This window comes from Pipistrellus hanaki, assembly GCF_964339955.1.
Source record: "Pipistrellus hanaki genome assembly, chromosome: 11".
In the NCBI taxonomy this organism is placed as follows: Eukaryota; Metazoa; Chordata; class Mammalia; order Chiroptera; family Vespertilionidae; genus Pipistrellus; species Pipistrellus hanaki.
The window spans coordinates 60,653,640-60,666,391 of NC_140513.1; the positions used below are offsets into that span (position 1 = coordinate 60,653,640).

The 12,752-nt window shown below is 39.5% G+C and overlaps 2 protein-coding genes and 1 pseudogene across 3 annotated transcripts in view; 2 read left to right on the plus strand and 1 right to left on the minus strand.

The window, feature by feature from the left end:
• Positions 1 to 12,752, plus strand: part of IFT74 (intraflagellar transport 74) — a 315,492-nt gene that overhangs the window by 160,309 nt on the left and 142,431 nt on the right. The window lies entirely within an intron of this gene.
• The window catches only part of TEK (TEK receptor tyrosine kinase), a 112,738-nt gene that overhangs the window by 51,837 nt on the left and 48,149 nt on the right, over positions 1 to 12,752 (plus strand). Inside the window, exons 4-6 of the mRNA XM_084898265.1 lie at positions 215 to 367; positions 3,935 to 4,066; positions 4,519 to 4,659. Of these exons, the coding sequence (XP_084754391.1) occupies positions 215 to 367; positions 3,935 to 4,066; positions 4,519 to 4,659 (426 nt within the window). The remainder of the gene's footprint in view (positions 1 to 214; positions 368 to 3,934; positions 4,067 to 4,518; positions 4,660 to 12,752) is intronic.
• Positions 9,180 to 9,713, minus strand: LOC311630648 (small ribosomal subunit protein eS17-like; annotated as a pseudogene). Its single transcript has one exon. The product of its transcript is annotated as a small ribosomal subunit protein eS17-like (transcript).

Consider the following 12,752-nt stretch of genomic DNA (forward strand, 5'->3'; position numbering starts at 1 on the left):
TCCATAGACTAATAAGCTATCTGCTCTATCACCATACCTTTCTCTACTGTTGGGAGTGCATTGAGCTCAGCCTTTTCATTCTTCTCCCACACTCAGTATGCTGGCTAGAGCACATTTTCTAATTGGTTATGGAAGGCCAATCAAACAGAGGAGCCAGACAAAAAAATGAGTGTTTGAGTGTGAACCTTTATTCTCTTTACTTCTCCTTTATCAGGTTCCTTCATCCACTCAGTGCCTAGGCATGAAGTACCTGATATTTTAGAAGTGCATCTGCCTCACGCTCAGCCCCAGGACGCTGGAGTGTACTCGGCCAGGTACATCGGAGGAAACCTCTTCACCTCAGCCTTCACCAGGCTGATAGTCCGGAGTAAGTGATTGAGAGGCCACTTCTGTGCTGGTATAATTGTTAGGATTTTTATTTGCAAGTAAACTGACTGGTACCTAAACCAAAACTAGGGGTTGGTTGGAAGTATACTATGGACTCAGAAAATGGATGGAAAAGCCAACAAGCAACTTTTCAGAATAGTTAGGCTCCCAGGAAGATCTGGGCTCAGCACCTGTGGGGAAGAGTGGACTTGCTCTCCAGGGTGCCACCGACCATTTCCCTAACAAATTCAGTGACGTTTCTTTTACTTCCAAGTTTTGAATTTCCATGATAAAGAATAAAATTGGTATCACATATGTCAGATGTCTATTTGACTAGATCAGTGGTTGGCAAACCATGGCTCACGAGCTACATGTGGCTCTTTGGCCCCTTGAGTGTGGCTCTTCCACAAAATACCACCGCCTGGGTGAGTCTGTTTTGGAGAAGTGGCATTAGAAGAAGTTTAAGTTTAAAAAATTTGGCTCTCAAAAGAAATCTCAATCATTGTACTGTTGATATTTGGCTCTGTTGACTAATAAGTTTGCTGACCACTGTCCTAGACCAACAAGGTGTAGACAAGGGTGGAGCCACATAATCAGGTACAAGCACTGGGACTTCACACTTGAATAGCTGCACCACTCCCATACAAAGGGGGATCTGTGACCTGGGCAGTCTCCTGAGAGGTATCCTCAGCGGGGTGAGGTGGGCCTGCTGGGTTGCTCTAGGATCTGGTTAAACATCAAGTCTCCTAAAAATCCTGCAATTTCCAGATCACTTAACTCTCAAGTGTGATTTCTGTTTTCAAGTTTGAAAAATGTAAGAGTTGGGGAACTAGTGAAAACCACCCTTCACCCAATTATAGCTATCAAAGTGGGAAGTAACCATCATCAATAGTTCTTACATAAAATTGATTAGTAGAAAGCAACAAATTGGCCCTGAATTTTCCCCAGCTATGGCAGGTATTCATGATATTAACACACTGCGGGAGGATCACAAGCATTCTTGTGTTTTCATATTACATAGTTAATATGAAATTAAATACCCATTGCATTTTGAAGATATTTATTACATGTTCTTACAAACTAATATCTTTGTAAAGTATACTTTGTAAAATTTTTTTTTGTACTCATTCAGTAGAAAGTTACCTGGCCACTGGGTAAATCTAGCAATAAAACTACTGGTGTGCAATGTGTTAATTACTCAGGCTTTGGGTCTAAGAACTTGGGATGCTTTGTCATTTCTCTAATAATTGGGATCTCTGACTCATGAAGAGTATTTTGCTTTGTATGAAATTTATTCACTCATTCAGCAATTAGTGTTGACTTTAACTGTGTCAGGCATTGTATTGGTATTGAGAACACAAACATCATAAGATGAGCCACTGTTTCTTAGATAATTCCCAAATACAGTGGCTACATACATAAATAAGTAGATACTGCAATATAATAGACTTATGAAAAGTGTGGTTCATCTAGTTTGTGCAGGTGAATCCTTTTTACTCCACTACACTTGTGGAGAGTCTGAATGGCAAGGACACAATTTAGGTTCATTTCTTGGATGGTTTCTCTCCAGTCTGATATATCTCGGTGCTCAGAGTCTGGGTTAAATGGGCAAATTTTCCAGCAATATCAGAAACAAGGTATTTGATACAAGGTAAAATGTTTAAAGCTTTTAAAAAAATGACTCAGCACAGACTAGAATTTAAAATTCACCTGAACTTTTAAGATAAGGCAAAAGACTTCAAGTGCATTTTGACCTTCAAGTTATCTCTTTCTCAGATCGCTGGGAGCACATGTTTATTCTCTTTGGTTCTTAGGGAGGAGTTCAATGAACCCGTTTTAGAATCACTGCCAATATCTAAACTCCTAAGAAATGTGAGTTTGGATACAATCATCCCATTTAAAAGTATTTCCCCCCAGGATGACCTCTCTGATGTTTAGGCATTTGAAGGCGTTTGTCCACTTCTCCTGACTGTAGGGTGTCTCTCTCCAGGATGACTGAAGCCTAGGAAGAGTCACTGCTCAGAGACTGTGTTGTAAAAATCACACTGCTTATGTGTATAGGGTATATTTTTAGTATAAATTCTCTCCCGGACAAAAGATTCCTCACAAGCATTAAGTTTACAGGATTTCTCTCTATATGCCATGAATCCGTGGTTTCCTAAAATACAAAACCATGAGGCTTGTGAAGAAAATAACAAAGCCTAATTGCATACTCATTGCTTATCAGCAAACTCTTCTCCTGACTGCTCCATCCCCAATCATTCCCTCCAGCTTCATTCTCTCCTCCTTCCCAGGATTCCGTATAAAACTAGAGACATTAGTTTAATGGGACAGGAAGCCTATTTTCATTTCCACATTTTCCCATCATTAGTCTTCACTGTCCACAGAGCCTGTGGTCAAACTCTTAAGAAATCGCTAATTGTGCAGAATAATTTTTCCCTTTCTAAATACTAAAAAATGTAAATATTAGCTTTGAGACATTTTGTAGCTCTGTCTAATAAGTAGAAGCCTGAAGGAAAAGGTCTGTGTTGATGGTCTTCCTGATTATTTTAGAGAAAATACTGATAACCAGGAATTCTTGCCAGAGAAATTACAAGGTTACATTGGCTATAGGCATAGGTCCAAGCTTCACTATCATGAAAATAACATTCAGGGAGCGAGAGCGCAGAAGAAAAATTAAATAAAATTTAATTATTTAATAAAATAAAAATTTAAATTCAACAACCCCTCTAGATTTTTTTTATGTATCCTTAGACCTAATTAACAAACTAAAGTCACTAAGAAATATGAATCCAGAAGCATCTTAACATCCTTGTACTTTACGTTTGTGTATCTTGTTTCACTTTTTGTATTTTCTGCCTGAAAAATAGGTGGATATTACTAGCATCTTTGGTCATATCCCTTGTCCACATTATACCAGAGGTTCTCAAACTCTGGCTGTATCAGAATCATCTGGAAGACTTGTGAAGCCTCGATCGCTAGACTACCACCACAGTTTTTCATCTAGAGGTCATGGGTTGGGAGTCTGAGATTTGCATGACTAACAATCTCAGGTGATGGAGATACTGCTGATTACGGACCACACTTTGGAAATCACTGTTCGACGCTTTAACCACACCTGCAGCTCTGCCAGCACGTAGTGCTCTCTTCTTGTCCTCACCTTCACCTGAAACACACTCAACAGTCATATCTCCCTGCTACTTAGATCAAGCATGTCAAACTTGCAGCCCATGGGCCGCATGCCTTGTTTCTTTGGCCTCTGTTCGCCTTTGAGTTTGACATGCTTGACTTAGGTGGGCCTGCAGATTCCGCTCACATACCACCTCTTCTGGGAAGCCTTCCTCTGTGCCCTCTCCCATCCCCAAGACAGGATTAGGTAATTTTTGTCTTTTGTTCCTATCATTTTCTGTTAGCATATCTGTTTCCCACATTAAGCCATTAGCCTTTGAAGAGCAAAGATGGTAGTTCGTTTTTATTCAATCACTCGGGTCCTCTGAAATGACTGACATGTAGCAGGTATGTTGTCAATGTGTGTTACTCACCACAGCCTTGTTTTCCTTAATCAAAGGATGCGAGGCTCAGAAGTGGGGACCTGAGTGTAACCGCGCCTGCACAATTTGTGTGAACAATGGTGTCTGCCATGAAGATACAGGGGAATGCATTTGCCCTCCTGGGTTTATGGGGAGGACGTGTGAGAAGGGTAAGTGAAGAGTACTTGATGAGTAAATTGTGGGTTGAAAAAGGCGCCATTGGGTCTAGAATTTTATATGTGGACAGAGCTGGGAATGAAGTTCAATGGCCTCTGCTAGGCATACAGCACCTTTGTGTGAGTTAGAAAAAGGTGCCTTTCCTAAGAGTTTCTTATTGCCAACTACTGGAACGTTTCCATACATAAGTGAATCTACAATGTCTGTGATGTGAATGCACCCTCTCTCTAGGTGGGTGCTGTGCACAACCCGCAAAATTGGGGGTGTGGCTCTGATATCTTCATTTATGTGAATATAAAATGTGTGTTCCCCCTGCCCGTACCACAGCTGAGGTTGGATTGTCTTCCATGCTCAATGGTCTAGGAGAGACCCTTTAAAAAGAAAAATTAGGCATTTCAAAGGGTTGCATGCTTGACTCTGAATCACCTTTTTCTCCTCCAAAAAGCTTGTGAACGGCACACGTTTGGCAGAACCTGTAAGGAACGGTGTAGTGGACCAGAGGGATGCAAGTCCCACGTGTTCTGTCTCCCAGACCCCTATGGGTGCTCCTGTGCCACTGGCTGGAAGAGCTTGCAGTGCAATGAAGGTATGCACCGTCCGCCCCTGCACAGGAGGAGTCCTGGCAGGGACACAGGAGGTCTGGCTTGCTGTGCAACAGGGTTTGAATCACAGGTTTTGAATTTACTGAAAGTTAATTATGCTTTCACACGAAGGCTCTGGACCTCAGTGTTCCCTCACACACCTCACCTGGGATCTTATTAAAACAGAGTCTGATTTCGTGGGTCTGGGCTGGGGCCGGAGGTTCTGCCTTTCTAACAAGCTCCTATATGTGCTGAAGATGTTGGATTTCCAACCACACTTGACATTGGAATGTCATTGAGTGCATCATAAATATCAGCCCTTTCTGGTTAGATCTGGACTGGATTTGGTGTTTGGTAATTAAGAAAAGTATGATCTTATCTTCTATGGATATTACTCACATAGTCCTAACTTCAGCTACTCTAAGGTCCCCTCTGCCTTTTCTTTTCTTTCTTTTTTTAAAAATATATTTTATTGATTTTGTACAGAGAGGAAGGGAGAGAGATAGAGAGTTAGAAACATCGATGAGAGAGAGTCATCGATCAGCTGCCTCTTGCACACCCCCTACTGGGGATATGCCCGCAACCAAGGTACATGCCCTTGACTGGAATCGAACCCGGGTCCCTTCAGTCCCCAAGCCAACGCTCTATCCATTGAGCCAAACCGGTTTTGGCCCCTCTGCCTTTTCTATCGTCTACTTTCCTGTTTGATAAGCTACAAAGGTATGTGTTTCCCATCTCCTTTCCAGTGTGTGTTTCATATCTCCTGCGACCCAGTAGTAGGTTAACATGAACCTGCAGCCAGATATGCCAGATCTTTTCTAATGACTACTGGTGGAGTGAATTGGCCAGAGCTGAAAGAGTTTTCAGTATTTACCTCACAAAGCCAGCTTTTTGCACATCTGGCACTATTGGGAGTTAGGACGGGGCCCCCAGCAACCTGAAAACAATGTCCTAGGGCTGAGCAGTTAAATAAAAATATAAGCAAGACACATCTGTAATTGAAACTTTTCTAGTAGTTACATTTAAAAAGTAAAAAAAAAATAAGTGAAATAATTCTAATATTTTATTTACCTCAATATACCAAAATATTTCAAGAAGTAATCATTAGAAAAAAAGTTTTAATGAGATAGTTTACATTCCTTTTTCACACCAAATCTTTGAAATCTCAATTTGGACTAGCTATATTTTAAGTGCTCAGTAGCCATGCATAACTAGTGGCTACTATACTAAACAGCATAGCTTTAGGGGCTTGGAATAAGAGGGCAAAGAGGAGAGTTACACAAAAGCAAACTGCAGCTACTACAAACCTCACTCAAGTCCCTCTAAATGTCCTAAATGTCGTATCTGCCCCCATTGGACACTGAGGGAGCCACAGCAGTGAAAGAATCTTACCTGGTCTGTGAGGTGTGCACCTTAAAGCAAAAGGTGCCCCCAGGTGGGGGGCAGGTCCAGTTCCCTTAAAAAAAAAAAAAAGAATATTATAAAACTATATGCAAATAAAAAAAAAGTGTGTATGTAAACACTGCTAGGACCCTGGGAGGGGTGCGTGCATGTTAGGAGTCTAGAGCAGCGTTTTTCAACCGCTGTTCCGCGCACACTAGTGTGCCGCGAGATGTTGCCTGGTGTGCCGTAGGTGCAGACAAGACAAGAATTTTATAATTTTTCACTATTTTGTTTACTTAATATTTCATAATAAAGTAATTATAAAATACTTTCTTTGTGTTTATTTGATTCCTATTCAAGAGAATTACTTTATATATAGTCAATATAGGCACAGAGTTAAATTTTTTAACATTTTCTAATGGTGGTGTGCCTCGTGATTTTTTTCATGAAACAAGTGTGCCTTTGCCCAAAAAAGGTTGAAAAACACTGGTCTAGAATATAAGCTTCATAGTGAATGTGTCTCTAGATTCAGGTTTATAAGAGTATGCATATTGACTCATCCCAGCCATGCCAGGCTCAAGAAATCAGTATGATTTTTATCAATTGGAAATTTCTAGTGTTCTCCCAGACTCCTTCTTAAGACCTCCAATCACCTATGTGCTAGACTCCTTGATATTGTCCCTTAGATCCCTGAGACACTAATCGTTTCTTTCTAACATTTCCTCTGCCTGCGTTCTTCAGGCTGGATGTTTATTGATCAAACTTAAAATTCATTGACTCTCTCTTCTGTTATCTCCACTCTGCTGCTAAGTCTACATAGTAACATTTTCTATTTAAGTTGTCTAGTTCTAGAATTTTTTGTTATTAAAAATTATTCAATTAATTGGGCTGACCTCGGTTAATAAAATTATATATATAGGTTCCAGGTGTATAATTCTATAATACATCATTCAAATATTGTATTGTGTGTTCATCACTCAAGTCAAGTCTTCATCATTTATCCCTCCTGTACCTCTTCCATCTCCCCCATATACCCTTCTTCCATTCCCAGTGGTAATCACTATACTGTTGTCTGTATCTATGATTGTTTTTTTTGTTGTTGTTTATTTTGCTTAATTCCTTCATTTTTTTCACCCAGTCCTCCAGCACCCTACCCCTCCAAAAACTGTCAGTCTGCTTTCTGTATTTACAAGTCTATTTCTATTTTGTTTATTAATTTTGTTCATTAGATTTTTACATATAAGTGATATCATATGGTATTTGTCTTTCTTTGACTGGCTTCTTTCACTTAGTGTAATACTCTCTTGGTCCATCCATGGTGTTGCAAAAGGTAAAATTTTCTTCTTTTTTATGGCCAAGTAGTATTCCATTGTGTAAATGTACTATAGCATTTTTGTTGCTAATTCTCACCCAAGGATATTTTTTCATTGATTTTTAGAGAGAGTAGAAGGGATGGGGGGGGGGGGAGAGAGAAACATAGATATGAGAGAGACGCCTTGATTGTTTGCCTCCAGCACAGACGCCTTGAGGCTGGGGAACAAAATCTTCAACCCAGGTTGGGGCCCTGATCAAGAATCAAACCCACAACCTTTTGGTGTGTGAGCTGACATTTTCCCACTGAGCCACACTGGCTAGGTCAGTACTACAGCTTTTTTATTTGCTCTTCTACTGATGGACACTTGGGCTGCTTTCCACTCATGACTATTGTAAATAATGCTGCAATGAACATAGGGGTACATATATTCTTTTGAATCAGTGTTTTGGGTTTCTTTGGATATATTTCCAGAGGTGAAATTGCTGGATCACAAGATAGTTCCATTTTTAATGTTTTGAGGTGACTTGATACTGCTCAACAGCATGTGAGGATTTCCTTTTCTCCACATCCTCCCCAACACATGTTGCTTGTTCATTTATTGGCGGTAGCCATTCTGACAGGTGTGAGGTGATATCTCATTGTGGTGACATTGAGCATCTGTTCCTTGTCTATTGGCCATCTGTATGTCCTCTTTGGAGAAGTGTCTATTCAGGTCCTTTGTCCACTTTTTAATTGCACTTTATGTTGAGTTGTATAAATTTTTTATGATCAGATTTATCATTGATGAATATGTTCTCCTATTCAGTAGGTTATCTTTTCATTTTCTTTTGCTGTGCAAAAACATTTTAGTTTGATGAAGTTCAATTGTTTATTTTTTCCTTTTGATTCCCTTGCCTGAGGAAACATACCAGAAAAAATATTTCTATGAAAAATGTCTGAGATTTTATTGCCTAAGGTTTCTTCTAGGATTTTTATGGTTTTGAGGTTTATCTTCAATCCATTTTGAGTTTATTCTTGTGGATTGTGTAAGAGGTGGTCTAATTTTACTTTTTCACACATATCTGTCCAATTTTCTCAGTGTCATTTATTGAATAGACTATCTTTGTGTGTTCTTGTATCTTTTGTTGAATATTAATTGACCATAAAGGCAAGAGTTTGTTGCTGGACTCTCTCTTCTGTTCCATTGACTTATATCTGTTTTTATGCCAGTGCCATGCTGTTTTGATTACTATAACTTGTTGTATAATTTGATATCAGGTAATGTGATTCTTCAAACTTGTTCTTTCTCAAGATTGCTGAGGCTATTTCTGGTCTTTTGTAATTCCTTATAAATATTTGGTCAAACATTTAATAACTCACCCCATTGATGAAATATGCCATTGGTGTCTTGATATGAATTGTGTTCAATCTATAGATGGTTTTGGGTAGTATGGAAATTTTAATGATGTTAATTTTTTCCTTTCATGAACAAGTATATGCTTCCACTTATTTGGATCTTCTTCATTTTCTTTTTTTCTTGTAATTTTATGATTCATTCCTATGTATTTTGTTAGCTTTTGAAGCAATTGTGAATGTGATTATTTTCATAGTTTCTCTTTCTGATAGTTCATTATTGGTGTATAAAAATGCAATAATTTCTAGATGTTTATTTTGTATCCTGCTACTTTACTGAATTAATTTATCAGTTCTAGTAGTTTTTTGTTTTGTTTTGTATTTTGTTTGTTTTGTGGTGTGTGTTTTTTTGTTGTTGTTGTTGTTTTGTGGAGTCTTTAGGGCAAGGGTGGGGAACATCCAGCCTGTGGGCTGAATAAGACCCACAAAATAATTTGGTTTGGCCCTGTAAAAGCATTAGGGGTGAGTTATTAAATGTTTGACCAAATAAAGCAGGCTAATTTTTTAAGTTGATAATTTTTTTAAGATTGTCCATGGTTTGTTGATAATATTACACCATAGCAAAATATTCAAACTGTGTCACTTGATGTTTTGAAATTCATCCCAACTCTAGGCTGAGGGACCTGCAGGTTGGACAGACTACCAAATCCAAGAGCTTCAGCATTTCCTTAGTGTCAGGGTCAACTTCAATGATCTCCTGATCTAGGACTGAGACCTCAGGGACATAGTTATCTCTTCCCTTCTTCTCCTGCAGCTTGTTGGAGATGTCTCTCAGGGGCCTCTCTGAATCTGCTGCATCAGATGGGCGATATAGCCCACTATCTTGTTTCAGAGCTTCTTGCTGGAGATAATGATGACCTTCTCACGCACACGCTTGTTGGTGTGGAAGTTGTTGCCCAGGCATGTGTAGTACTTCTCGATGATGACCTGGGCTGCCTTCTTCATGGTCTTGGTGCAAACGTGGCCCATGTTGGCAAACCCCTGGTGAAAGAGGAAACCAAGTTGATAATTTTGTATGGCCTGTGAAGGATGTTATACATATCCAAAAGGCCCTTGGCAGAAAAAGGTTCCCCATCCCTGTACTAGTGTTTTTACACAGAGTATCATGTCATTTGCTTAAAATGACAATTATACTTCTTCCTTTCCACAGTTTCATTTATCTTTTGTATTTTTTTAAGCTCTATTGCATTTATTTCTGCTCTGATTTTATTATTTCCTTCCTTCTACTCACTTGGGCTTTGTTTGTTTATTCTTTTCCAAGTTCCATTAAGTGCAAAGTTAGATTGCTTATTTGAGGTTTTTCTTGTTTTGAGGTAGGCCTGTGATGCTGTGAAATTTCCTACTAAGATTGCTTTCACTGTGTTCCATACATTTTAGATTGTTGTGTTCTCATTTTCATTCATTTCAAAGTATCTTTTGATTTCTTCCTTGACCTCACTGTTGATCCATTCATTGTTTACTAATGTTTAGCTTCCATGTCTGGGTGTTTTTCAGCTTTTTCTTGTTGTTGATATCTAGTTCCATACTATTATGGTCAGAGAAGATGCTTGATATTATTTCATGTGAGACTTGTTTTGTGTCCTATCATGTGGTCTATCTTACAAAATGTTACATGTGCACTTGAAAAGAATGTATATTCTGCTTTGGGGTGAAATGATCTGATATAAATTAAATCTATCTTATCTAGTGTGTCATTTAAAGCAGCTGTTTTCTTGTTGATTTTCTGTCTGGAAGATCTATCCATTTATGTCAATGGGGTGTTATAATTCCCTACTGTATTGCTGTTAATCTTTTCCTTTATGTTCATCAAGATTTGCTTTATATGTTGAGGTGCTCCTATGCTGAGTGCATAAATGTTTACAAGGGTTATATCCTCTTGTGGGATTTATTATTATGTAGTGCCCTTCTTTGTTTCTTATCATAGCCTTTGTTTTAAAGCCTATTTTGTCAGATATAAATATTTCTATCCTGGCTTTTATTTCCTTCCCATCTGCATGAAATATCTTTTTTTCCATCTCTTTATTTTAGTCTGTGTATCTTTCATTTGGAATTGAATCTCTTATGGAGAGCATATATATGGGTCTTGTTTTCCTATCCATTTTGCTATCCTATGTCTTTTGATTGGATCATTTAAGCCATTTACATTTGAAGTGATTATTGCTAGGTATAGATTTATTGTGATTTTATTCTTATTTATTGTTGACATTATTACAGATTTCCCTCATTCCCTCCTCCCCCACTTTAACCACCTCCACACATCCCCACCCACTCTTCATTTGTTCATCACTACATTGTTCATGGTCTGTGTCCATGAACTATGCATATATGTTCTTTGGCTAATCCCTTCACCTTCTTTTATCCAGTCTCTTCTCTTCCCTTCCCTTCCAATATCTGTCAATCTGTTTCCCGTATCCATGACTCTGGTTCTATTTTGTTCATTAGTTTATTTTGTACATTGGATTACACATATAAGTGAAATTGTATGGTATTTGTCTTTCTCTGTCTGGCTTATTTTGCTTAGCACAAAAATCTCTAGATCTATCCATGCTGTCTTAAAAGGTAAAGGTTCCTTCTTTTTTACAGCTGTGTAGTGTTCTACTGTGTAAATGTACCACAGCTATTTTATCTATTCATCTTATCATGGGCACTTGGGCTGTTTCCAGATCTTGGCTGTTGTAAACAATGCTGCTTTGAACACAGGGGTTCATAAAATTTCTCCTGTTCTATCATTTGGGGCATATTTCTTTGTCTCCCCACTTTGGTGCCTCTTTTTGTTTATTCCTATGTATTATTTAGATCTGTTATGAGTCCCAGACTTGGTAGTGTGGTTGTATGTAGTAGGTGTCCTATGGGACTCAGTGTTGCAGTCTCCTTGATTACCTGATCTTGGTGCTCCAGAAACGTCTCTTGTGTAGGTTTTGTGTGTCCTTCTATTGTCTTAATTGAGTATTGCTATTGGCCCATTCCTCTTGGGGTTGACCCTCAGGCTGGCTGATTTTGAAGACTGACCTGACCACACTATAAAGGCTTTTATGCAGGTGCTGACCACATGAAGTGGAATTTGCTTCAGTAGGGTCTGGTGCCTGCCAAGATCTCCCTTTGGATTGGCTGCTTGTGAAGCTAATTGGATCTTGTTCTAATGTTTTCTGAAGCTGGCCAGTGTGTTGGCTCTGGGCCTTTTGGTAGGGACTCTGGTTCAAGCCAATACCAGGTGCTGCCTGTGGCCCTGGGCAACCTGTTTGAACTACAAAATGACACACAGTTTGTGGCTGCCTCTGCATATATTCTTTCTGATTGGTGTTTCAGGATTCTTAGGATATATTCCCATATTGATTATCACAGTGGCTGCACCAGTCTGCATTTCCACCAGCAGTGCATAAGGGTTCCCTTTTCTCCACATTTTCACTAGCTCTTGTTTGTCGACTTATTGATGGAACAATTAAGCCATTTACATTTGAAGTGATTATTGCTAGGTTTGTATTCTGAGAGGTGTGAGGTGATGCCTCATTGTGGTTAGGGTGAGGGATACTTCTGCTGTGTGCAGAAAGGAACAAGCTGTGCACCAAGGCTGGCTTTTACCAGCACTGGGCCTGGTGGCAGGTCACCCTAAGATCTGCCTCTGCTTGCTGGCTGCCTGAGAGCTCAGTCACTGCAAGGGCCTCTGCCAGTGCTCAAGTTGCATGAGTTCAATTCTCCCAGTAGTCACCAGGTACGGGTGAGTGGTGTTTACCAGATTGATACAAGTTCAAACTCACTGCCACTCCTGGGTCCGAGATCACTCAGCAAATTTTCTAGCGTATACCAACTCTAGCTGTCACCCATTAGGTGCTCACACACCTTTGTGATGGGGGTGGTCTCATGGAGTCATCTGGTGAGGCCAGCAGAGTTCACCAGTCCCAGATAGACCAAGATTTGGCCTCATGCAGGGAGGACTCTGCACTAGTTGGGTGTATCAGGGGAAAAAATGGCTTCCGTCCTAGAGCCACACAGCTCAGTCTGTCCAGGATT